Source organism: Vulpes lagopus, chromosome 21, assembly GCF_018345385.1.
Source record: "Vulpes lagopus strain Blue_001 chromosome 21, ASM1834538v1, whole genome shotgun sequence".
Classification (NCBI taxonomy): Eukaryota; Metazoa; Chordata; class Mammalia; order Carnivora; family Canidae; genus Vulpes; species Vulpes lagopus.
The window spans coordinates 15588149-15615241 of record NC_054844.1 but is presented as its reverse complement, the minus strand read 5'-3'; the positions used below and the strand labels follow the sequence as shown (position 1 = coordinate 15615241).

Below are 27093 nucleotides of genomic sequence, written 5' to 3'. Positions count from 1 at the left end.
GCTATGCTAACGCTGCATGTGACAGTTTAATCAAATCCATTTGTTACCGCGAAGCTAAAAGGGGCCGCTGGGATTTTAGGATTACGGGCAGAGTTAGGGAAGCATGTGGCTTTGTCATTCGCCATCATTTTGCACACTGCCACACTGCGAGGGGCTCTGTGTGTGCGCTCTGGCTCGTCTGGCCGCCCTCATCCCTTCCCCCACCCCCTGCCGCCGCTCCGACCCGCTCCCAAAGTGGCTGCACAATAGTCGGTCCTCGGCGGCGGTGTAGGCTGCGCACCAGGTCCACACTTGAGCCAGATCCAGGAAGACCCCCTTCCACTTCTACCTTGGGCTCGGTGCTCAATGCGAAGCTGCTGCGACTCAGGCACGCCTAAGTCAACTCATGCAGAAAAAGGAGAAAAGTTTTGGTAAGGTTACAATCTATCATAGATGCACTTTGCCGGCGCTCGGCACTCTTAGCTGCTCAAAAGCTTTCCTGCTCTTCTGCTGCTTTTGTGTCTTTAAAAAAAAAAAAAAAAAGATCCAAAATATTATTGTTGTAACTGCTTTGAAAGACTGCTGCTTAAACCAATTAATCTTGCTAGGTGCAACAAATACTGCTACATTCTTTGCAAATCATCCCTGTGTGGCTGCAAAGACACAACCACAAAAGGCTAGAGCATAAACTCCGCAAGGGATTCTTTGTTAGAGTGTATGTATGTTTCTTATTTATTTATTATTATTATTATTATTTATTATTATTATTATTATTTTTTTGCATGTGAGCTGCATCAAAATTGAACTCAGTCTTGCAAATCTCTTGTTGGCCTTTGCCAAGCACTAGCACTTTGCTGCCATGGTAACTGTAATTAAACTGATAAGAGTGGAAAAATGTCAGTATCTCTGAGCCTTGCAGCTGCATTGGAGAAAAAGGGAATCAAATTGGTTCCCAGCTCCATTGCTCAAAAAGGGGAGGGGGCGGTGGAAGGATGGGGAGGGGGTTGGGAGTTGAAGGGGCAGAACAGAGTTAAGCAGCTCCAGCGCCTGAGATCTGGGGACATCTATTTGCATTGTTGTCCCTTAGGGGGCTGCAGCCTGTAGGGATGCTCTGGGCCAGTGAACAGAGAGAAACAAGCTTTTAGGCCCAATCCAGTTCTCCAGTCGGGTCTGGGGGTTGGGGAGAGGATGAAGATGGGCAGGAGGAGAGAAAATCTTTTGTTTGGTACCTCTTGGCAATCGAATGGCCACGTTGGCCAAATTCTTTTAATCTGTGTCACTGCTCCCAGCTGCAGAACCTGCATTCCCGTTTTAGCATCTTCCTGAGGCACCTCATCTCTGCCAACCCCCTTTATGTATTCCCTCTTCCTGTTCCTTCTCCCAGATTGTTCTCTCTGAATCTTTCGACAGGCACAAAATGTTTTCCATTCACTATGTGCAGTTCGTCCAAAAATATAAAAGACTGTGTCTAAGTGCTGCAAATCTTTGATTATGATTATTTTTTTTTAAACCCCTGTGTGTTGTGGAGTTGTGGTTACTTTGTTGTGTTAACTACTGAAGCTGAGACTGCGCGGATGAATGGCACAGAACAAGGAAACATAATGGAGGCAATCAACCGTTAGGCCGCCTCACAATGCAATCCAGGCAATTAAAAGCTCACCAGAGTTTAAATGAAATGGTTCTACTTATTTCTGCACACCACACTGCACAGGCTATTATTTATGTCTTTTTTTTAATTATGATTTCCCTTAAACTGTCAAATAACTCAGGATGGCAGGGTCTCAGAGGCAATAAGAATTTCCCTCTGAACAATTTACATGCCAATCTAAAACTAGTTATGAGTCCTGATGTGCTATGAGCAACTTGTGAAATGTTTCTCAGCTCCCAACGCATGACTCTACCCAGTGGTGCTCTTCTGGATGGGGAGGGGGTGCTGCTGATGCTTTGTGCCTTTTAGGTACGTGGCAACGTGGCGACTCCTAAATAGTTCTTTTTCTACGACTGTTAACTGTTAACTTGCATCGTACTGAAAGCGATTTCCTCTCCAAGAGAAATGTGATGATGTTCTCTAAAAGAAGGTACCAGGCTGGAGTGCAAAATATCAAACTCCTTCAAGCCCAAGGCCAAACAGAATGTAAGAGTTTCAAATATTAATTGGCCTCTGAGTGCTAAATTAAAATGTCAACACAACAAAAACATTTTGTGAAGACAAGCAGGGTAGTGTTACTTGTGCCAAATGTTGGTATTCCCTGTCTTGGTTGCAAAGGGTTTTGAATAGAGATAGCTGACCTTATACGCTTGATGATGGTAACTCAACTAAAGGAAATGTAGCTGAGCTGCAACTGAAAAGGATTTTTTAGATTTTTCTCAGCTTTGTGCTGTGAAAAAATAAGAGCCTGATAAATTGGCTAATTAGAATAGCCCCTCATATCTCTTGATGTTTTCAATAACGAAATACAGAATGTCACTTAGTAAATCAAAATTTCCCCCTCCCCCCAGGTATATGGTTAAGAGGCACTTGGAGATGTTCTGTACTGTAATTAATGGGATTTATTCCTTGTGGAACCTTGCTGGAAGATGGTAACTAGTTCTGATCAAAGAAACTTCATTTGTTAGAAGTTCTAGAGAGTGAGATTTAGCAAAGCTATCAAGGGTTATGATTAATCTACACTAGACCCTTAGCTCCTTCAAAGAAAAGGAACAGAAAGCAGACTATAGGAATACCACCTGCTCGTCGGTACAAATCCAGCTGCTAGTCTGCAGCTCTGACTACCACGGCTATGCATATCATGCAGAAAGAACAGCCCCCCTGCTCTCTTCCCTGCCATTCCCTATGCCAGTACTCTACCAGAGAAGTTATTTTCTAATGGAAGTTCAACATCATAACGATACGTGCAATCGGTGTATTATTTGTAGCTAGAAAAGTTTTTCACCTCTGATGGTACAGTGCCTGAGTGTCTCTTATCTGTGTGATTAAAAAAAGAAAAAAAGCCTGTGAACGTAATGGAGGCAAAGCCTTCATCAGAAGGCATCAGAGGAAACGAAAGGAGGTTTAGCTACTTTGGAGTAGGGAAAATAAGATCATGGCTTGGCGTTTCTCTTCTTGAAACTGTTTCAAGTGCATCCACATTTGGTGTTTTATATAGTTTAAAACTTTATGAGTAGGAGAGGAAGCATCCTATAGTAGCGGGATCTCTGAAGAAGACCACCAAGTCTAGTACTTCACTGTCGTTCAGTTTTGAGCAAGTCCTTACACTCTCTTAGGCCTCTGTAGCACAATTTGTAAAATGAGGGAGTCAGGAATCGATGATGTCTACAGTATTTTGTAGTGCTTAGGATGAGTTATTTGATTAATATGAAGTTCCGAATAGTTGGTCCAGCTTTTCTTTTCTTTTTTTTTTAAGCTGGGTGTTGGACACTTAGGAAAGAAGAAACTCAAAAGGGAATGACCTTTCATTGAAAAAATTCCAGTCAAGTTGTAAAACCTACAGAACCCAGCTAGATTCCTTATTTATGATGGAGCTATGTCTCTAAAATACATAAACGTCCTACGTCTAGTGCACTATGTATATACATGCACATAATATATTTATGTACATATGTTTATGTAATTTATATATATTTAGATGTTACCTTCTGTTGTTTCTTCTTTCCCTTATAAAATAAATAAGTGCGTGTTTATGGTAATAAATTAATCCTGTACTTTAGTTTTATATAAAAGCATGCAGTCTGCCGTTGACTGACATTTGTGAGTATAGATTCATTTAAAAAATTTTAATGCAAGGAATAATTTGAAATATCAAGAGCACAGAAGGAAGGATTTGGATGCAAACAAGCAATATAGTATTGGTGAGCTTTTGGAATGACTGTACCGTGTGTTTAACTATAAACATCCCCACTGCTAAGTCAGGTTAGTGTAATCCCAGAAGGGTGCACTCTCCTTCCACTGTCAAGCACATATCAAGTGAATTTCCAGCCAGTAAAGAAAAACTCATTTTTGACTCTCATAGACTGTACATGGACTAGTTTGTTAAATAGCTTTCTTTAAAATTGTTAGCCACTTCCTAACATTTTCTTCCCAAAGGAACCACTCTAGATAGAGAATGGGGAACACTACCGAATTATTTGACGCTATTTAGCTTGGTGTATATAACGTCTGCTTACCCTGTACAACATGAATGCATTATTTTCCCCCACTTTGTAGATGTGACTTTATAAATGATTTAATAAGGACTTTATAACGTTTGAGCCTTTTGTTTCCAAAATTTAGTTTGATTCTGGTATGGCCCTACAAAAGAAAGTCTAGGGCTCCTGGACAAAAAGCAGTATTAAATATGAAACTTGTCTGAGGTCTTTTGACATCTTGTGATTCTTCCTTGTAGTCCCAGCTCCCTTTTTTGTTTTTGTCTTCCTTTAGGTATACAAATGCTCTCAGTCCAGCCAGACACCAAGCCGAAAGGTTGTGCTGGCTGCAACCGAAAGATCAAGGACCGGTATCTTCTAAAGGCACTGGACAAATACTGGCATGAAGACTGCCTGAAGTGTGCCTGCTGTGACTGTCGTTTGGGAGAGGTGGGCTCCACCCTGTACACTAAAGCTAATCTTATCCTTTGTCGCAGAGACTATCTGAGGTAGGAATTATCCTTGCACACCAGTGATGACTGGATTCCTTTTAAAGTACTTTTTGTAAGTGTATTTTTTGGGGTTTCATTTCCTTACTAGCAGCTTATATTCCTGAAAGCTGTTGACCTGTCAGCCTTCAAAGTGTTGCCAGGTGCCTCGTATGCAAATTCTTGCTTAAGTAATGGCCAATAAAACATCACATCTAAAGTGTTTCCATTTGGCCAGCCTGGATGCTCAGACTTAGAAATAGGCTATTCCACTGCCCATGTTGAAACCACCAGTTCACAGCAAGGATGTATTTGGTGGAAATCAGCATAGAAGTGTACCATACCGACATAGAAGTACCATACGGACAAGGTAGGCTGAGCTCGACACAGGGGTTATTCAGCTGTCTTCCAGTTTCTGATCTGTCAAAGAAAGTCAGTTTGAAATTAGCTGGTATGTATTAGCATCCTTATGATACAGTTTTGAAAACTTTCTCCAAGTGTGAATACATCCCCCCACCCTCAGTGGCATTCCCAGTGAGCATCACAGAGGTATCACTGAGCATTAACAGCCTCAGACTTGCCAGTAGCATTATAGGAATGAACACAGTAAAGATCTCCATCATTATGGGAAAATGATAGCCACTCTCTAAACTGTAAACATCTGAACAGTTTGAGGACCATTCACATGTTCTTGCTTAAAAAGCCATGAGGCTCACTCAACCTGTTTCCCAGCATTTAGCACTCAACACATGAACTTCTACTTAAGAAAAATTATTTTGCTTTTCAGGGAACTTTGTGACTTGATTCAGCTGCAAATTACATATATTAATAAAGTAGGACCTATCAAATTAGAGAAATGATATATGGCATCATTTGGGTTTTCATATTTGATACAATTAATCATTTTTCTAGTCTGACATTAAGCGATTTATTTTGAATTTTTTTTCCTTTATGACACAAAATTTATCAATCAGCCATAGCTCCTTAACCATCTTGGCCATTTGGGGAAGTGTTTTCTAGGGAATTTGGTGCTTCAGTGTATGCAATTCAGTTATTTTTGGTCTTATTATTTTAATCTTTATATACAAAAATATATCATTTGCTTGGTAGTGGTTTAAAAGGGTGAATCCAGTACTGTTTATCAGATTCTGCTCTTTCCCCCTCTTAGGACTGCCTCATCTGACAGCCTCCAGGCTAATTATGACCACTTGTTACTACTTCTCTGTGTTCCAAGGGCACAAAATACATGCAAGGTGCCAACAATGGGAAGTGACTCTATAGCCAGAATCTCCCTTATTGTGGTGGCACAACTAATCAGAATTAACTTATTCCGTGAATTCTCTTAGAACTTCGGTCTTTGAACTTTTTCTTTGAAATAAAAATTTTTTCCTCTGCTCATTGTGAATTAGAGCCTCATTTCCACATAAAGCGTTTGCATTTGCTTTCAGTGATTTAATAACGCTTCCTAGTTTTGCTTTATCTCCCCTAACCAATAATCATGGCTTTTGGACTCTTTTTTTTGACTTTTACATTTGTTTACAACTGCAGTGTCTCAAGTGGGTTTATGTAACAACAATTCCAAAACAAGTTTCTATAGTCTGAGCAAGATTAAGGTGTTCTAATAAGCAATAAAAATAAAAATTAACTGAGATTTAAAGACAGGAGGTTGAAATAGCTGGATTTTGAAAATTTATAATTTGCCAGTAAAATAACCTGTATTTTGAGTTAAACTGTTTTTGCAGTTGTTAAAATAGTAGCAGACACAGAAAGAAACCTTAGACTTGTTTTGTGTTATTCTTCTTTATGGTAATAAAAATCTGATGTTAAACTGCCATTTGATAGTTTCCAGTTAAGTGTTTTGTTGAAAGGGATTTATCAAAATAGCTTCCATATCAGAAATGTTTGTCTTTCTCTAGGATAGATGATTTTTTATGACTTAATTTCTAATAGGCTCAAACTTTTAATGTTTGTTAACTTGTTAAAAAAACCATACTTTTTCGAATAAAACTCTGGTCCTGATTGCCAATATTTTCATTTCTCAGAGTATAATTTCCTCTTAAATTGGTCATAACCACATTAATGGCCAGTTGTTATGTTAACAGCCTAAGGACTGTTAACATTTCAAACTAAGTTGTTAACAGCAAGCTTATTCCTTATTTAAACTGAAGGTTCGTTGTATATAATGTGACTTCTTTGGCAAGGAGTAATTTGTCAATACTTAAAAATTGTAGAAGTGAAACGGGTGATTGGTATGTGTGTAAAACACTGTGTTATGTGTTACAGATTATGCTGCAGATGTGGTTTGTAGTTTTATGTAAGAAGTGTGTATCTCAATGAAACTGTCTAGATGTTCAGCAGCATATGTCTCTTATTGGATATTTAAAATAGTTAATTCCGTATGTCAGATAGACAAATATAATTAGGAAAACTTTATAAATTAATTTATTTGAATGGTATAGTCATTCAAAAATGTTTATTGGATGCCTGTTGTGTGAGAAGTATGATTTTAGGTAATAGATGAATTTGAGAAAAATAAAAATATACCTCAAATTGTTACTAATTGTTTATTAACTACACAAAATCTGTAATATCAGTAAGCAAGTAATATTTTGTGACTGTCTTTTCGAGCTTGAAAATAATTTTTCTCATTTCCCTCAGTTCACATTTCCTTTCTGTATTTTGCACAGTCAATGCTTAACCATTTAAATACTATTCTCAAGTTGTTTTGTTTTGTTTTTGGTATTTGGATGGTATGTAATTTCTTTGAGGCGACCAAACAAGCTGTAAATAACTTACAGGTTTGTATTTCTCTGTCTAAATCAGTAGGCATCTAAGTAAGAATATGGAAAATGATAAAGAAAAAATAGTTTTATCTGTACTGGTAAATTATTAATTGTAGGTATTATCTTGGACCAAATAATTTTTTCGTATCTAAAGAAGAGTGAAATATTTTTTGCCAATTGTACTTAGCTTCCTAATTCTCCTTCAAAAAAGAAAACAAAAAACACTTCTAATTCTGAACAATGAATCTTGAAGTTATAACATTTTATTTTGTGTTACTTTGGGTAACGAAAGTGATGACATGTTTTTTCAAGGTCTTTGAATAATGAACACGAGAATTTAAGTCAGAGGATATTTTCTTAGAGTTATAGAAACTATATGATTTCACTTAGACTTTTTTCCTTCTTTGTGGCACAATTAGCTATATTTAAGGAAAGGAAAAATGATTCTACCATTTATATACTGAATCTCAGATCTTAACTATTCATTTTCCCTAACGGGACTGGAATACCATCTTTTATTTTTCTGTAGAATATGCAATGCACATATCTAATGAGAGAGAATTTGCCAGTTTGTAGGATTGTTCTCTGCCTTTGGAAATTCATTACATAAAGGAACAGAAGGATTGACTTTTGAAACTTTCTCTATTTTAACATGCTTTCTGATATTATCTATGAAGCTAATCTGCCCATCAATATATATAAGCCAAGACCTTGAAATGTATATGTTAAAAAATGTATCCAATGCATTTGTAACTTTTTTATTTTTATAATTCAACTTATGACAAATTAGGCAGGGAAGCATCTTTATACCTTGAACTAGAATGCCCAAAGTAGATTAAAAATTCTTGTGTAAATACAGCAGAGTTTTAGTAATGATGTTTACAGAACTCTAGTCACTACTAATTTATCTGTCATCCTTGTTCCAGTTTGGAAAATGTGAAAAGAGTAGTTAACATGTAATCGGAGTTTTAGAATTAAAATTTTGTGACAAGTGTTAAAAAGTCAGAACCAGGAGAAATAACAAACTACTTTACTTTTCAACTTGGAGGCAGTAAAGAATACAGGAATTTCCCACTTGAGAGTGGGAAATTTTTCCTTTTTTTTTTTTTTTTTTTTTGTTAAACCTATAACTTCTTACGTGTGTATTTTAAGCATCAAGTCACTGTAGGCTAGATCTTGTATCTCTGAATGGGGATCTCACCAGAAAATGTATTCAAAGCCGTTAGCTGTGATGTATAGCATGGAAGCTGCCTATAGCTCTTCCTATATAAGCAGCCAAAAAAAGCCTTATATAAAATCTAATGTAATTTGCTATTTTTATATCTCAGAATGATTTGTTTAAATTAAACTGCTGGGAGAGAACGATGCTTCATGTGCCACCATAGTTGCCAATTAAGAAAAAGGATTTGAAACTGTTATGCTGACTACAAATTTTACATGCTTTAATATAATCATATAATAACTTTCATACCGAAAATTAAAAGTAAATGCTACATAGAGTATTAATCTGGCTCTAACTTTATTTCACACTAATCAAATCTGGTGCTTCTAAATTTTTATATAAGGTTAAATTTATACTAGTACATAATTACAACCTTAAAAGTAAACACAAATGTATTGTTTATATTATTTTATCTGATAACTCATTGAATAGATACTTTTTGGTGTTGAATAAATACTCTTCTTCCTTCATTGTCTTCTTTTCAATATAGACAGTTGAAATGATTTCCTCAGAAATCATTGCAACTTTATTATTTGAAAAATCACTTTATTGTTATAAATGCTGAAAATGTAAACTTTTATATAGAATTAAACTCTTCCCAAATGAACTTTTTTCCCTACAAGCTTCATTTGAGTTTTCTTAACATTTCATTGTAATAATAATTTTCATCATTTTTAATTTGTTACCTAACTTTAGATTATGAAATATTTTAGCATATGTGTATATATTAGACTCTGCTAAAAAATAGTGTTACATTCCTTGTAAATGATCTTTCCTTATTCATAGCTTTATAAGAAGTTGTAATTTTAAGTCTACTTTTTTGTCTTTCATAGGAAAGCATTATTGAGTTTTAGTTCAAACATTTTAGACTGCATACTATTCAAGAACCAGCACAAATCAGGAGCGATAATTTTGTTTTGTCCAATACTTTGAGAGAGTGCCCCTCATTTGAGGAAAGATTGGTGGGCTTTCTAAGCGACAGCCCTTTGCAGCAATCTCTGTTAAAAATATTTCATCTACATATAGAATTTCTCATATATAAATTTATCCACAATATCTCTCTATCATTATTCTGTAATGCATCCATTTTCGGTGAATGAGTATTTAACAGAATGAATTATTTTGGTTTTGTGACTCTTGTTTTGGCTTGTTTTATAGATGAGATATTTTCACTGAAAATACCTCCCTCCAGAATATTGAAAATATGAAAAAACTTCACACTGTTTCTATATTTTTACTGTTTTTTAAAAAATCTTTTTATAAAGCTTGGAATACTTCAGTCAGGATAGTTTTTACACATAAGATGGATAAGTTAGACATACCTGACTTAGCAGAAAAATATTCTGTTTCTACAAGTATATTTAGGATTAAATGCATCTGGAAGAACTACATTTGAGAATTGCTAAAATTGCTTATTTGGCACTTTAAAATACATAGAACTCTGGGAAAGAATCTCTATTTTTGGTTGCTTTTAGAGTATATCAAAGTAAGCCAGGACTTCATTTATAAACTCACCATTAACTTCCATTAAGTGACTAATAATAAATTTTAATGTTGTGTTTTGACTGCATAAACATAATTTATTAAGGAATCTCATTTTAAAAACATGCTGAAAGTGGTAATTTTGTAAATGGTTTTGATGAATATATGCATTGTAGAAATGTATTATGTAGTTCAGTTTTTTGCCTCACATAAAAATTATATATCCTAAAAGAATTGCACCAACCTTAAGCAACCATTATATTTTCCTTCATTACCCTGTGAGGCATTGAAATCTTCTTTTTGCATTTGGTTTGAAAACATTTTCCTATTCCTATGAGAATGGCTTCTGTTACTCAAAATTATATACCGCAACTTCATCCTGTCTTCCAAAAAAAATTAACTCACAGTTCTCACTTTAATCAGCATAAGAATTATAAATGCAGGACAAGATCTTGACACCAAGGAAAGCAAAAATGAAAACAGCAATATTCTTTCTGTTCAATTGACCAGATATTTTTTAAACAACATTTGGATTAGCCACGTTTCTCCAAAAAGGCATTTTTCTTTCATTTTAATATTTATTGGCTTATATAAGTGATTGTTCCTACAGAGAAGCTGAATTTCCCCCTGTTAAGCATTAAAGAGGTGTAGGTATGTATATGCATGCTGCATATACAGATAGTAGAATCCATATGAGCTTAGAATGAACATTAACTTTTGTCATGATTGACTTTCACCGGATCACCATAGTTTGACAGGCTTTGAAACTTGTAAAATTAGCTACTTGGTGCCAGCTAATTTCTTGGTATTGTAACTATAGCGCTGACTTAATCTTATAGGATGTTCACTATCCTAAGAGGAAGGACAAGTTTTAGAATAGTGTAGAATGCCTAAATATAGTCCCTTGTGATCTTTATCACTCAATTCTGTTTTCTCTCAGTTCTATTCTATATCTGTTTCTACCATCGTAGCATACTTGTTTTAATGATTAAACCATATATTTTCTTTTTCAAGCTATTTATAAGAACTTTATTTTGAAGTGGAAATTTACATTGTGAAGCAAGACGTGTGGCATTTAGATTTTTTATTTCTTACTTTAAAGCAATATCTTATGCTCATGGAGGCTTTTTGCCCCCTGATTACTGATATTAATGATAACTTTCCTCTAAAGGAATTAGGACCTAAGCATACCCTTTTATTATACTCATCAACATATTTACTATATTCACAAATGAAACACATCAGTCACCTGTGCATTCATCTGTGCCTTTTGCCTCCTCCCTATACTACCCTAACTTCTTGATAGACTTTTTTTGTCTCAATAAGTCTCAATGATATTTTTGTAGTTATGTAAAGATTCTAAATCTTTTGCTAAATTTGTTTCCTTTGTAGCGCCAGTTTTTATGATGCAAAAATCACACTTGAGATAAATAATCATCTTGGAATAGTCAGATCTCTGATTTGAAGTTGGAAAATTAACATTAAGCTGTGTGTATTAAGTTAGACTCTAACCAGCATGTGTTGTTATGATTCAATTTAATATTAAAAACTCTCCAACTGGGCTACAGGGAAAATAAAAGACTCTTAGGAATTCAAAGATTATTTGCAGAGGAGTACAACAAAGCCATATTTAAATAAAATTGTTATTACTAATGCAGTAAAGCGTCATCTACATTAAACCCATCCTACTAATAAAAATAGAAAATCAGTTTTAGTAAACATAAATATCAAATATGACAAGGACTAGTAAAGGGGAAGGAAACTTCATAAAATGTGCTAATGCTAGTGCTGTGTAGTAATCTAAATACCACTGAGAAAAAATAAATTCCCATCTCCTTTATGATGTGGGATCCCAACAGGCAATTTCAAGAGAAAAAAGAACATCTTGGACTTGCTAGTTTATTCTCATGTTCTAAAACTTTTAAAACAATGCTATGTTTTGATTATAAAATTCTAAGAGAGGTGCATACTATTCTTGAAATTATTTTGTTCTCTTGTTGTTACAACATTTCAAAATCGTTTAAGCAATGTCCCTTAATAGATGGCTCATATTTCCCTCAACATAGCAGGTGCAGGGCTGTTATACTTCAAAAACCTATGGCATTAAACATGCTGCTTATTTTGTATTTACCAACTACTCAATAAAAATATATTCTGACCAATAGCTACATATTAGATTGGTTGAGATGAGTGATTAGTACCTGGTTTTTGGTTTTTTTTGTTTGTTTGTTTGTTTTGTTTTGTTTGGAGGTTTTTTTTTTTTCTTGAATGAATGGGGAGGGAGTAAGAGAGGTGAATAGAAAAAGCAGTCATAACTGTCATGCGAAGTATGAATATTAGTTCCAGTGGGCAGGATTTTTTGTATTTTATAGGTGAGAAGTTCAACTATATTGTGAACATGATCTTAAAGCCTTTAAGTTTTGCGTGTGAATTTCCACTGAGAGATCATTTGTGCTTTGGAAGATCCAAAATATTATAAGTTATTCAATTGCCTTAAAACTTATAAACTAGTATTTTCTGTGACTATTTATTAGAAAAAAAATTGGAAAGTTTCTGAGCTATAGGAATCCTTCTTTCCATAGCACATCCTTGCTCAATGGGTAGAATGGAGTTTATATTTGTGATTACATGCTTTACTATCTAACAATTAAAAAAAAAAGAAACAATTTCGTTGCTTAACAAATATTTGAGTGCCAGTACTTCATTCCTATAAATAATTAATGTGGGATATTATATTTCTAATTGATTTTATATAATGTACAAACATCAAGTTATTAATATTTTACTAAGTAAAGGATAAGGTAGACAGTAAGAGAAATTTGGGAAGAATTTAAGGGCAAATTATTTTTCAATTTTTCTACAACGGATGGAGTCACTATTGTCAAATAACTAAGTAAAATATTTAGAGTTTTAGCCTAGTTATGTCCCAACAAAGCAATATAGAGAATGAGAAGAGGTATACTCAGAAGAGATTAGAAAATTTTTGAGGAAGAGAAGTTATGAATAATATGTAAATATTGGGCTCTGTAAAGATCCTTATGTAAGCCAGTAGTCCTATTACAGAAACTAAGCTTTGAACTTCATAGTTATATTTTGGATGCAGGGTAAGATTGAGTTAGCTCTGTAACCTTCATGCAGCTTGCATTGTTTTCTTCTCTTATTACAGAAATCAGTACAATCAACAGAGGTACAATTGACACTCCTTATAAAATGCTTAGCATCACTGGTCTCCATTTTCTTATTCAACATTGTTCTTGTTGAGGTGGTGACTTGAGTAAAAAACTAAGAAGGTAAAGGAGCCAGCCACAGGGTTGTATATGAAGGACATTCCAGGCACAGAGATCAGCCCATACCAAGCCCTTGCAAATGGAAGCTTTTCTGATGTGTTTAAGGAGCACTAAGGATGTTAATATGGTTGGAAAGAATAAAAGCAGAAGAGACAAGGATTAGAAACAACCATTATGTGGCCCTGTGGTATTCAGTGTTACTGTTACAATCAAGATGTTCCTATACTTTCCTAAATGTTCCATAAGGAAGTGATAATACCTCCATTTGAGAATTTCTGTGAAGCCTATTCCGATAGGCTGTTACAGAATGAGTTCCATTTGGGATTACAGACTTCATCAGGACAATTTATACATTGTAGTATTTCAAGGGGAACTACAAAGGAATGTCCATATTGATGAGCTAAGGCTGCCAACATAGCATGCATGGGTATAACACCATGGCCAAAGATGTTGTTAAGCTCTTCCCTGATTGTAGTATAATTCATATTTGGTGAATACTTAGGTAATAAAAATTGCAAAGATGTGGATTTTTCAAAGGTTCTTTGAAGAGTGATTACTTTTATTATTTTAAAAGTCAAGCCCCCCCCCCCAAAAAAAAGAAGAAAAAGAAAAGCCAAGCCTTATTAAATTATTTTCTAGTATAAAATATTTAAAATAACATATTTACTCTAGTTATTATAAATGTTTCCAAACACAGCATTGAGAGAAAATTCATCAAAGTCCTATTGTTATTTAAAACAACTTACTTAATCATATTCTTCATGAGATGGGGCAAATGTTACATAAGTGTTCTGTTTATACTCATATTTCCCATTCCTAACCTAACCCCCAGTTCACTAATTTTAGTTTCACATCAAGAAGAGCTAAGGATTAATCTTCAAAACTAAAAGATTAATATGCATTTCTGTGAGAGTGGGATATGTATGTACAAACTATCTTTTAAAAATGAAAAAAATAGTTTAAAATTTAAATACAAATCAAACTGCTTGTGCCTGTATTTATATTTATAAAATGGGCTGGGATGCATAATGAGTATGGGCTGAGAAGCTGTCCTAATGTGCCTTGAAATCTTTCAGAGGCATAGCTTGAGTGGGTGAGCTTTTAAAACAGTGGCCAGGCCATCTATACTTCATCACATAGAAATCCAAAGACAGCAAGGAGAAGATCGGTGGTGGCCAAATGGCTTTACAAGTTTAAATTTCTGCTGTCACTGTGTACATCCTGAGTGCTTCTTTTTGTTACAATTTCTAGTGGCCCTCCTATTCTGCTTCTTTTTTTTTTTTGGTAGCTGGGACATCTGCACTACCTACCATCTTATCCTGGTTGAGTTGAAGACCTGTATTTCTAACCATTTTGTGATTCTCACCTACCAGAGTGCATCGATTTGAGCTTGATATTAAGGAAAAGTTGCTTGATCTTGACCTGACAGTTTGCTTGGTATTTAAATAATCTTGGTGAGAGTAGTTATTAAACTAGTAATTATCTTTGCAATAGAAACCACTTGCTTATTTGGCTAAAGGTGTTAAATGACTTGTGTTCTTGATCAATGATAGATTTCTACAGTGACTTAAGAAAAAGTTACACATTTTCAGGAGATTTTAAATTGAAAATTTTTTTTTTATTTTCCTTTGAGGATTTATCTGCTGGATGGTAAACAGAGCCTTTCATTTTTAACCACAAGTCAGTTTTTATAGTGATTCTAAAGTCATGAGCTTATCTTACATTCATTTTAACACAGCCAGTGTATTTTAAATCATTTTATTGGTATTTCTTATTGTTCTACCACATTGGGTGTTGCCTCTCCCCCCCAACTATCATTAATGGCAAATTAGTCATCTTTTCTATTATGATGCATTCATCTGCTTACCTTCTGTATCACTTTATAAAAAGATAGAAGTCACACCAGTTCTTTTCAATTTGCTAAGTGTCTCCCAAACTAGGTGAGGTAGCTTATCCTTAGCTTTTAGAGGCATATCAAATAGCATGATGGTGCTGAGTCCAGATTTGAAATCTACCCTATTCTGCTACATCCCAGCTGTATATTCCTAGGTGAGTTACTCAACCTCTCCTAGCCTCAGTTTATTCATCTGTAAATAGGAGTAAGAGACATATTCATAGAACTGTCAGAGCGTATCAAGGAAACACCATAGGGAAAGATTTGAACACACTGATGGACCCTCCAATGTGAGTTTCTGTTCTTATGAAGAAAGAATAGCACTGAGTTATGATGATAATTGGAAAATTGGGAGCATGTATGTGGCTCAGTTGGTTAAGAGTCTGCCTTTGGCTCAGGTCATGATCCCAGAATCCTGGGATCGGGCTCCCTGATCAGTGAGGAGCCTGCTTCTCCTTCTCCCTCTGCCTGCCACTCCCCCTGCTTGTTCTCTCTCTCCCTCTCTCTATTTTTTTTTTTAAATTTTTTTTAATTTTTTATTTATTTATGATAGTCACAGAGAGAGAGAGAGGCAGAGACACAGGCAGAGGGAGAAGCAGGCTCCATGCACCGGGAGCCTGATGTGGGATTCGATCCCGGGTCTCCAGGATCGCGCCCTGGGCCAAAGGCAGGCGCTAAACCGCTGCGCCACCCAGGGATCCCTCTCCCTCTCTCTATTAAATAAATTAAAAATCTTAAAAAAAAAGATAGTTGGAAAATTAAATGTTAGGAGAAGGTTAAAGAAATGGATTAAGATATCTTTTTAAGAGTGATTAGTAATTAAGAATATGAAAAGCTACTACTGTTATAAGGTGTTTTATCCACTTTTCATTGACAAAGAAGAGGGATGAAGAAATGCTGAAATGTCATGTGCGCCTGAAGCTGTATGGGAAAAAATATTTCACGGTGGAGATTACTGAACTTGTTAAATTAAGGTTACAGTATATTTTACATAAATTAAGATGAATTGGAATTATTGGCAGGATTATGGAACTTGCAGTTGTCCTTGTGCCTGACATGAGAGGTTTCTGAAATATCTGACATCCCCACATTCTCCACATGTTAGCATGTGAAAGTTCCATGGCCCTTGTGAAGCATTACATTGAATATCCCATAGGGAAAAATGATGTATAAAATTTCAGCTTTCTTTAGGTTTCCCACATAGCTAATTTTTGCACCTTTTTCCTCAGGTGGCAAGGACAACAGAATTCCAGTATCTTCTGAGGTTCTTTTTCACAGTGCTCTCTAAACATTTTGACGATGTACCTTTATTCCTAATGAAGTTTAAGTATACACCTCAATGTATTTTTACAAACTGTAAATACTCCATTGCACATTCTCTCAATTAGAAAAACTCTTTTAAGGATAAGATATACAATAAACAGAAATGCCGATAATTGTTTAAGCATCCCTGAGATTTATGCACGCCCAATTTGGAGAGTGCTGTTATTTCTTAAAAGCCTTTTAAGCTTGATTGAAAGTTGTTTGGGAGTGATACTCAGTAACTAAGAAGGGGGAAGTATGGATACTTGGGGAAAGAGTTGTAAAAGAAAGATGTGGTAGTTGTTGAAAGAAAAGGACTCTGTAAGCATGAGCTAATATGCCTTGCTCTGTTCTTTAAATATTAAATCAAGGTTTTATTTTATGAGAAATGTGCCAAGGCAGTGGACTCTTTCTAGTGCTGCACTGTAGCCACTGGCAACATTAATATGAGGCAGGGTTTCTCCCCCTCCCCCGCACCCCCCTATTCAGGACACAGTGAGATTTTAGACAGATAAATGCTAAGAGAACCCTATGTACCAAAGGCAGTGTTTACTGCATGTAATACATATCATTGTTTGTCTCCTGTAGTGAAAAATACTTGTGTCGTGCTGTTAAAATGCACTCCTGACAGACCAGTGCTTGCTATTATAGGGTCCATTGCTTAAAAAAATGATACACTGACAGAAATACAATTTAAGAAAATTTAACACCAAGGGTAGTCAACCATGTAGGCTACTATTAAGAGGCCAAAACTCAAGGCCAGGGGTTTATTTAAAAAAGAGGCACAGTTTATTTGCTGGTAGTAGGCAAAGTTAAAAGAAAAAAAAAATCGAACTTGAATTCCTTGCTCTCTAGTCTGTAGAAAATTAATGAAAGCAACAGTTCAATAAGATTTTATTGCAGAAATGTTTAAGTGAAACATTTTAAGAATGCTTCGGAATTTTTAAACAGTTACTTACCATTTAGAAAGCTGTAACACTGTGATGCGTAACAAATTGTTAGCATTGGATCCTAGGCACACCCAGTGATTTTCTTAAAATGTGTAGTCAGAGCTGGTTAATCTGACTCACTTTGTTCATTTCATTTTTGTGTGTGCAGCTTATAAATATATTTGAGATTGACAGGTCAGCGGCACCCACAATTACTACAATTTAAAATGTAAGCTATTGTCCAGGGACCCTTATGGACATAGTTTGGTAGCTAAACGCATTGGATTTGTAACAAGGCTTTTTGAGAAAGAAAATAACCAAATATGAGATGTGATGAAATATGCTGAATTTCAGAAGAGTGCAGAATGTTCTAATGAATAAACTGCCACTGAATGATGATAGAGCATGTGTTTTTTAAGCTATCACATGGCTCTATTATTAGGGGAGAAAATTCCATGAATTTAGATGAGATGTATTATCTAATTTTACCATTTTAAAAACAAATCTACCATCCAGTAATATTTGATGCCAACTGTGTACGGATTACATGTTCCTTTGGGAGAAAGGTTACAAAAGTAATGCAATAAATAATCTGAGCTTCAAGGAGCTTAACTTGGGTATCAGGGAAATAGGAAAACATCTTTCACTGCTATGCAGAATCGAAGATGTGTACCTTGCATCTGTACCCTGGTGGTATAGTCCCTTGTGCCACACCTAGGATTGGGCCTTTGGGAGGCATTTGGTCTGGCTAAGAAAGGATGTCTGAAGACAAAATACAGTGTTTTTGCAGATGTCCTCCAGAATTCAATTGGCTCGAATCTGAAATATTATACAACAGACTTTTCTATGAATATGGAAGCTAATGATTATTGTGAAATTTGTCCAAATACATTATGGAGGGCCGCTGTGACTCAGCTGTGTTGGAGAAAACCCAGAAATGCTTGCTGAGGAAGATTGTGACCCTTGGCTCTGTTTGCCACAGTCATGTAGAGGCTTTCCATCCACATGTGTGTTTCAGTTCAATTTCTTCAATTCCATAGGTGTGCTTTCTTATATCATGGTATCTTCATACTCTATATTCTTCCTAAGGGTTACAACTTCAAATGCTTCTTTTTTTTTTCAATTTTCATTTTTTTTAAGTTGTCTAAATAAAATAGTATCATTGGTGGATTACCCGAAAAACTGATTGTTATTTCGTCTGAAATATGTCCTTTGGATCATTCCAGAGAGTTACATGCTGGCCTTTGACACCTTAGAATTCTTCACAGGATTCATCAGGGTTTTGCCATTATCCTGCATTGAAGAACATTTTAATAAATAGCTGCAAAATTTTCAGTGTCTTAGGGATGGTATTGTGGGTTGTGTATACTGTACCACACAATGTCCTGCAGACTCACTCTTGAAATTTCTCTCCATCTTAGAGTATGAAAAGTTTCTGGGACTCTAACTGATCAAATGGTGTTTTTCTTGGGCCCTGTGAATCCTATATTATTTACATGTTCCCTCTTTTCTTTGTCTTCTGGGAAGCTCAAATCCAAATTTACTTTGTAACAACTGCTCAGAACTGCATGATATGTTAATATATTCTCCAGACCTTTATGTTCTCTTACCATACTTTTATTATAGCTGGAGCTATATATTTCATGTGAGGATGATTTTTGACATCATTGAAGTGAAATAGTTTAAATAACCGGGATGGAGGAACTATAGTGGAGAAATCACTGCTCAGTAAAGTGGGAGGCAGCCTCTCCTGAGAAAAGAGCTCTTTGGCCTCTTCCTGAACCCCGTGGCCATTACAGTTTCCCTGAGATTGAGCAAGATATGTTCTGGAACCCTTATTATGCCAGAGTTATTTGAGGCCATCTACTTCTAAATAGGCCCTGTAATTCAACCCTGTAGTTACTCATCACCAAATGCAAGGGAGACTCGCTACCACCACCCTGTCACCTACCAACATGAATTCTAATCCTCTCATTCCCATTCTTTCTCTCATTTGCTGGATATTTCTGCCATCACCTTGATTCAACATTTTTCTGCTGAGTCCTCTGGAAACCTCATGTCACCATCAAATAATCTTTTCCATGTCCACAATCTTTAGCAAGATCATTTTTCCATCAAAGCATTGTCTTCGCTAAGTTTCATCTATTGCTTTACCTGATACCTGCCTCTCCTTTAGGTGGGTGGCTTCCTTTCAGCTGTCAATAGGGCACAGGACCCTTTACTGGAATACCACATTTCAGGAAGCCAAGAGGGAAAAGCTGGCATTATCTTGGATGTACACGACCATCTCCACTCGTTAATAAAAATACATCCTCAAAAAAAAAATTGCATACAGTCTGGTTACACTACCTGTTGCCTAGGAGTGAGTTTCTCTTACTCCTGTCATTTCTTTCTTGCTATAATTTGGGGAGATTTTAAAAGTATGTCGCTGACCCATCTGAAACCTAGCCCTAACTTATCAAACTTCTGTAACCCTATTACTGAATGAACATCAGCCCTCTATTTCCAGGATCACACTCTTGCCTTAAAGAAAAATATTCCATCTCAGAAATACTTAAACTCCAGAATTGCATCTTGTCTCACTTACAATACAACTGCTTTTTGATTTCAGACATTCTGCTCTTCCAATATGTCTTTTTCTCCTGATTTGGTCAAATCTATCAGACTTCTGTCCTTCCCTGCCCAGCACTGAATCCCACTGATGATCATTTAATCCTCCTTTCCGTACTCTTCTACTATGCCTGTCCTTCTAGTACAATCTCAGCAAGGCTCTAGTCTGGCACCTTGGCATTGGTATAGCACTTTTTTTTTTTCCATTCCGCTAGCATGGCCCAGGATTGCTGGAAACAAATAGAATACAGATTGATACTTCCACAAATAATTGGTTTCCCCCTCACCTGGTCTCTAGGATGAAATCATTTGTTTGTCCTTGGCCACCATCCTTGTCCATGACCTTCTGAAGCTCTGCTGAACATTCATAGCTCCCCTTCAGGCCCTTTCTTTGGACAACTGTCCTGTCTCCTCATTCTCCTCAGACGCCTTTGCTGCCTCCTTCAAAAATGAAGCCTATGGCTTGAAATGAATCAGCTTCTTGCCACTATTTACATTTCATCTACTTTTCCATTTATTTTTAAGTTATTTTATCTCACCTTTGTCGGTGAGGTCTCCTTGTTCCTTTTAAAGACCAATCCCATGGCCTTGAGCTCCATTCTTTTCAATATCCTGTGAGTCTTCCTTATAAGAAGTATCTCTTTTTTCTTTGTTATCTTTAGTATCTTCTAGAAAATCTTGGCACTTGACACATAAATATACTATACACTTTCCCATTCTGAGAAAAAATCTTTCTCCTGAATATATGTTGTTATTATCCAATTCCTTTATTGTCCAAATTTTTTTAAAGTGTAATCTGTCCTCACCATCTAAACTCCCTCAACCTTGTTGTGAGTCATCCACCATCTGGCTTCTACCTTTACTGAAATTCCTGTCTCTGATATCAACTGCTAAAACCATTGGATATTTTCTCAAGGATCATCTTATATTTTCTTTTATCTTTTAATAGTGTCGATCACCCTTTTTCAAAAGCTTTCTATTGGGGTGCAGGGTGGCTCAGTCCATTAAGTGTCTGTCTTCAGCCCAGGTCATGATCCTGGGGTCCCAGGATTGGGATTAAGCCCCATTTCGGGCTCCCTGCTCAGCCAGGAGTCTGCTTCTCCCTCTCCCTCTACTCCTCCCCCCCATTAGTGCTCTGCCTCCCTGCCTCCCTCTCTCTCTCTCTGTTTCTCAAATAAATAAATAATAAATAAAAATAAAAGCTTTCTAGTATCTGGCATGCCATGATCCTGCACAGTTCAGAATTTTTCTGGGTATCTCATCCCCACCAACACTTACAAGAGTGAAGGAAGACTAATCATATTGAGCTATAACTTCTTTTTTCTAGTATATGTCTGTCTTCATGGTTGTAATTCCTGCTCATATTGCAATGGCACTTAAATCTGCACCTAGTTTCCATTCTCCACCAGGCTTTAGCCATGTATGTCTAGCAACTTACTTGGCATCTGTAGTTGAATGTTGTATAGGAAACGCAAGCTCTGAATATCTAAAACTCAACTTATACAAAATTAACATAATGCTAATATAGTGCCTTCCCTTGATAAAGAGAATATTAAAATATATAGAAACTATATTTATGATTACAGATTTGAAAACTTGAAAGGTATTAAAAACTAGTCTGTCAGTGTGTAATGAATAAAACACTAGGAACAGGTAAGATTATTTCTAGATGCAAGGGATGAACAGGTATGATTATTTCTAGAATGTGAGGACATGCTTCAACCCAAATCATTACATTATCAAACTAAAACGGAAACAGCATGGCTAAAGCAACACATAACAAAAAGTCAACAGATGAAATTCAGCACCATTCCAAACTTCTAGCTAAAGAGAAATAGGAAGGAAAGCACTTAAATAAATTCAGAATATTTACTGAAACCTAATAGCAAACACAAAACAATTAAATATTGAAGTCATTTCCATTAAAATCAGGAAAAAGCCAAGGATGTCCATTATTGTCACTTTTCTTCAATGTTGCTTTAAAGGTTCTAGCTAATTAGTAACAAGATAGAAAGTGAAATAATCATTATAAATATTAAAAAAAAACAAATTATTTTCCTTGTAGATAATTGGGAAAACTTAAGAATAAATAAGAAAGTTTGACAGAGTAGCTAAATAAAAGACAAAATAAATAAAATTTGTAGTTTTACTTTATACCAAAAAGTGACTCCTTAGACAAGGAGAAGGGAAGACATTCATTGAATGGGAAAAAAAAAAAAAAAAAAAGCTTAAAAATACATAGGTTGCAGATTCCAGCATTCATATGAGAAATATTTTTAAAGGAAAACTACGAAAAAGAAGAAAGATTGTCCTCTATTTTTCTGTTTACATTTACTGGATAAATACAGAAAAAATTTCAGCTGGATGGAGATCTGTTATCATAGCAATGGAATTATGAGGATTTGTTTAACATCGCAAAATGAAATCAACATAAGTGAGACTCAGATGATAGCAAATATTTTTTTAGGATCTACTATCTTCCAGTTACTGTTCCAAGGACTGGAGCCATAGCAGTGAGAAGGGCAGACAAAAATCTTTGCCTTTATGTATCTTATATTTTAGTACTATTTATGAAGTATTTTCCTTGAGCTAGGGACTATGCTAAGCGTTTTACAGATGTAATCTCATTTAGTCTTTGGGAACATTATTTTGCTTCTCTTAGAGACACTGAAGCACGAGATGATTAAATTATGTAGCCAAAGTTCCCAAGGTGCAAAGTGGTGGAGCTGGGATTCAGATTTAGACAGGGTGCCTCCAAAGCCCATTCTCACTGGCTATGCTTTAGTGTGCAGTGATCATAGGTCATCGTAAGGCAGACTGCTGCCAGTATAAACAGAGGGAGCTATTCTCTTACACATCTGCATTATCTTCTTAAGTTACCTGTATACCATTGCTCAACTATCAGTCATTTAAATATAAACCTGGGAGGGTGTGTGAAGTACCTACCAGGAACCTTGGTTCTTATCAGTAGCATCAGACACACTCAATTCTAATTCTGTTCTGAGGCTCATGAAACAGTTCCCTGTGAACCATACCCACTGTCTTTCTAGTGATAATTTTGTGAATGAGTAGAGAAATTTAGGCAATTCTTTATTCTTGGTTTCCTAAGCCTGTTGGAAAACAGCCAAGCCATTTCATAATGGTTCCCCTAAATATATTAATAATGTGTATGTAAGGGAATATATATATAAAATACATACATATATATATATACATATATATATATATATATAATTTAATGCTTGAAAAGACATTTTGTTCTCTTTAAGAAAAATCCCTATGGAAGTTTATGACCTTTGTAATCAATGCCTTTTTTAAAAACTGGGCTCTAGAGAGTGTTTGGGTTGGAAAAGGTCACCTATTTGCAATGATATATTCTGTCAAGAGTGTGTATAAGTGTAATATACTAGACCTTAACAATGCAATATATTTCATTGGAATAAAAGACTTTTTTGCTTTTTATTTCAAATTGAGACTTTATTAAGTACAGAACTATGAATTATTTCTTCTTGAATACATTCTTTTCGTGAATTAGTGTGATTACTGTAGTGCTTTGAAATTTTTCGAGTCAGACCTGAGCCTGGGCCAGACTGAGATAGTTCTGTACCAAAGAGAGCATTACTTTTTCCCTTCTCCTTCCTATCCTCCTTTGTACCCAACTCCTCCCCTCTTCCCCCCAACTCATTTAACAATGAAGAGGTGGGAAATTATTTTGAATATATATTGTTCAAATGAACTAAGTAAAACAGTAGTTTTTCAAACTTCAGTAGTTTATGTGACTCTTTGAAGAAAAATAAGTTTTCTTAGAATCCCCTAAATGGCCAGGAATTTGAGAAAATTGCAGTACTGTCACTTAAGGTAGTTAATATTTTCTATATTTTCTTAATATTTCCTATAAGTTCAATTAATCATAAGACTTCAGAGAAGACTTCTGGAAGGAGGTGAGATTGGCGTGAGAGATGAGCAGAAAATACATTTCAGCTGTAAGTAGCTACCTACTGCCTACTTGGCACTGGAGACCATTGTCAACTTAACAGTAAGGCAAATGGGCTGGTCAAATTAAGTGTAGAGCTGCTAGGGGAAAAAAACCACAAAACAGGATCCTCAGTTAAACTTAAATTTCAGGTAAGTAATGGATAATTTTCTAAAATATAAGTATGCTCCATGCAATATTTGGGAATCCTAAGTCTGGTAGCTCTAATTAGGTGGCTCATTTATAAGAAAGAGAGAATTGTGGTCCTACAGAATTGGTCTGGAGAAGCATATGGGGCAAAATGAATATTATTATGTGAGTAATGTGGAGCCATTGTTAGTCATTGAACAGATCAAAGAGAGATCTAATTTGTGCCAAGTTTCAGAAAGTAGATGATGATGTTGCCTAACATGGGGCTGGTGTAGCCTCACTCAGTATAGCTTTGTCCTTATTAGGTTATTTCTATAAGTTGAAGGAAGAACATGGGGAATGTGGTCTGATCCTTGTAACAGCTTCTAAATAATTTATCTTTGACTTCTGTCTAGAGGTGTTATATCCATTGTACACTGAGCTCAAAATGGGATTTTAAAAATAGCTGGTACTAATCTAGTGGGTAGAAGTAAAATTCCTATATGCAATCTAATTCGTTGACAAGGAAAGAATGCTAATTTCCAGTTATGTCCCTGCTATGTAGTTCAGTAATGTCAGGGCATATGAATAAGACACATGTTAGGTCAAGGGGAGTGCATGGCACCAAGGAGCTTACTATCTAGCAAGGAAGAGACAGGAACAGAAGTTGGCACAAATGTTGTGAGGTGCATATAGTATATGAAAACAAGTGGCTCAATATCCAAAGGAAGGTGTTATTCATTTTGCCTCAGGGCAATTAGAGGGTGACATTGGAGCTGAATATGGCAAAGGAGTAGTGGGTTAGCCAGGAAGAATAGAGGTAGTAAGGGCTTAATAGAGGTAGTCAGGACTGGTAGGTTATCAGGCATGAAAAAAGATGGTGAATTGAAAAAGAAGAGAGCATGTTGGGGATGAAGCACAGTTGTGGAAGAGAAGAGAGAAAGGAAGACTGGGGCCAGATGGGTTGGTCCTTTCACACCATCATGCCTTTATCCTTCATGCAGTGGGGAGCTAGAGAGGGCTATAGGCAGAAGCAACACATTAGATCTGTGTTACATAAAACAGTAACTGGCTGTAGCATGGAGAGTGAAGAACAGGGCAGGGAAGGCTGGTAGAAAAGATGTTCAGCTAGGAGGTCATAGTGTGAGTCCAGGGGAGAAATGATGCATGCTAGAGATGGGTCACTGAGATTGAAGAAAAAAGGCTCATGTCCATATAGCATTAAAGAGAGAGAACTGGCAGGATTGACATTGAAGGTTTGGGGGGGTGAGGATCGGTCAAAGCTGAATTTGAGACCTCTGGTTTAAGGGACTTGGAGATTGTCCTGACATGTCAGCATCAAACATGAAGGGGTGTGGCTATGTAGTCTGCAGAAGAGAGGAATGTTCTGTGTAAAGAGATCTAGACTTGTCCTGTAAGGCCCCAGAGAGAGGAAGGTCTAGAAAAACAGAATTTGGCTTTAAACATAAGCACTTCTGAGAGGTCAGGAAGTAAAAAGGGATCTTTTAAGAAGTAGTAAATTGCCTCTGAGGTTCCTTCTGTTCTATGAGGCCAGACCAGGAATCTGCGGTGTTCACCTCTCCCATTAACTCCATGCAACCCTGGGCATGTGACATAATTCTAATTGCTTCATTTTCCTCATCCTTAAAATGGGGGAATAAACTGCCACCTGTGAATTCGGTTGTGAGGATTAATGAGACAACCTATTTAAAATGCTTAAAACGGTGTCAGGTACAAAGCCAGGGCTGAATAAACATTCAATCTTACATGCTAAGCCCCTACCTAATTGGCCAGATATCATACTGATGTTGATTTGTTTCTTTGCAATGTAAGTACAGGAAAATCTTTTGACTGATTTGTCTCATTTGATGAGGTATTATTTTCAGAGAGGAGTTCGGCTTTTAGTTGCTTTTTACATTAAAAATTCTTTTGTGGATAGTATTATCTTTAGTGTGTAGAAATTGATCTTATGTTTGTGGTTTCTAAAATTAATAAAGCCTCCATTTTAGTGGGGTTTTATTCTTATGGGTTTGTTTACTAATTTTAATCTCTAAAAGCGAATGTTGAGCTTTTTATAAATGCATTGCAAATATCATAAGTTTAGATTATACCTTGGAGTCAGCACTCAATTGTAGAATACAGTGGATTGCCCTATCATCCTTTGCAAGGTAAGAAAATACCTTTTCCCCTTGTATGTTTGTTGTTTGTTTCTCTCATTATCAATTTATCACACTATTTTATCCATTATACTTGGATTAAGGGCAAAAAGTCTAATATGGAGTGATCACCAGTCTGGGTATCAGAAAACATAGACTTCCAGGTTTCCATCCCTGCTATTAAAATTAACTGTAAGATCTGAGGTGAGTCACTGTTCCTCTGTGCCTCAGTTTGCCCTATAAAATGACTGCCACCTAGCACCTCACAAATAAATATAAGGTTAATTTTAATAGTACAGATTTATGTAAGAATAGTTTTTTATGCCCCCCCCAAAAAAATCTTTGCAGTTGGAAAGAAAGCTATTTATTTCCCCACGTGCCCTGTAGTTAATGAAGGACAGATTGAAATTAACTCCATTGATTCAGTAAGAAAACTGAGGTTTAAAATCAAAAAGTAGGGGATGCCTGGCTGGCTTTGTAATTGAGCGTCTGCCTTCCACTCAGGTCAAGATCCTGGGGTCCTGGGATGAAGTCCCTCATCAGGCTCCCGGTGAAGAGTCTGCTTCTCCCTCTGCCTATGTCTCAGCCTCTCTTCCTGTGTCTCTCATGAATAAATAAATAAATAATCTTTAAAAATTTTAATAAAAAAATTGAAAAGTAGTAAAAAAAAAAATTTAATTTAAAAGTGGGAGAAGGAGGGGGTTCCTAATTCAGGTTCTCACTGCACCTCCCCACCT

At 36.0% G+C, this 27093-nt stretch overlaps 1 protein-coding gene across 4 annotated transcripts in view; it reads left to right on the top strand.

Moving 5' to 3' along the window:
* The window catches only part of LMO3 (LIM domain only 3), a 56402-nt gene that overhangs the window by 2841 nt on the left and 26468 nt on the right, over positions 1 to 27093 (top strand). For 3 of the 4 annotated variants that reach the window (XM_041735398.1, XM_041735397.1, XM_041735396.1), the window contains one exon: positions 4397 to 4610. In XM_041735398.1, coding sequence (XP_041591332.1) covers positions 4405 to 4610 — 206 coding nt within the window. In that variant the 5' untranslated portion in view covers positions 4397 to 4404. Of the gene's footprint in view, positions 1 to 266; positions 411 to 4396; positions 4611 to 27093 lie in introns of those variants that run through there. The other variant, XM_041735395.1, reaches the window with a different exon arrangement.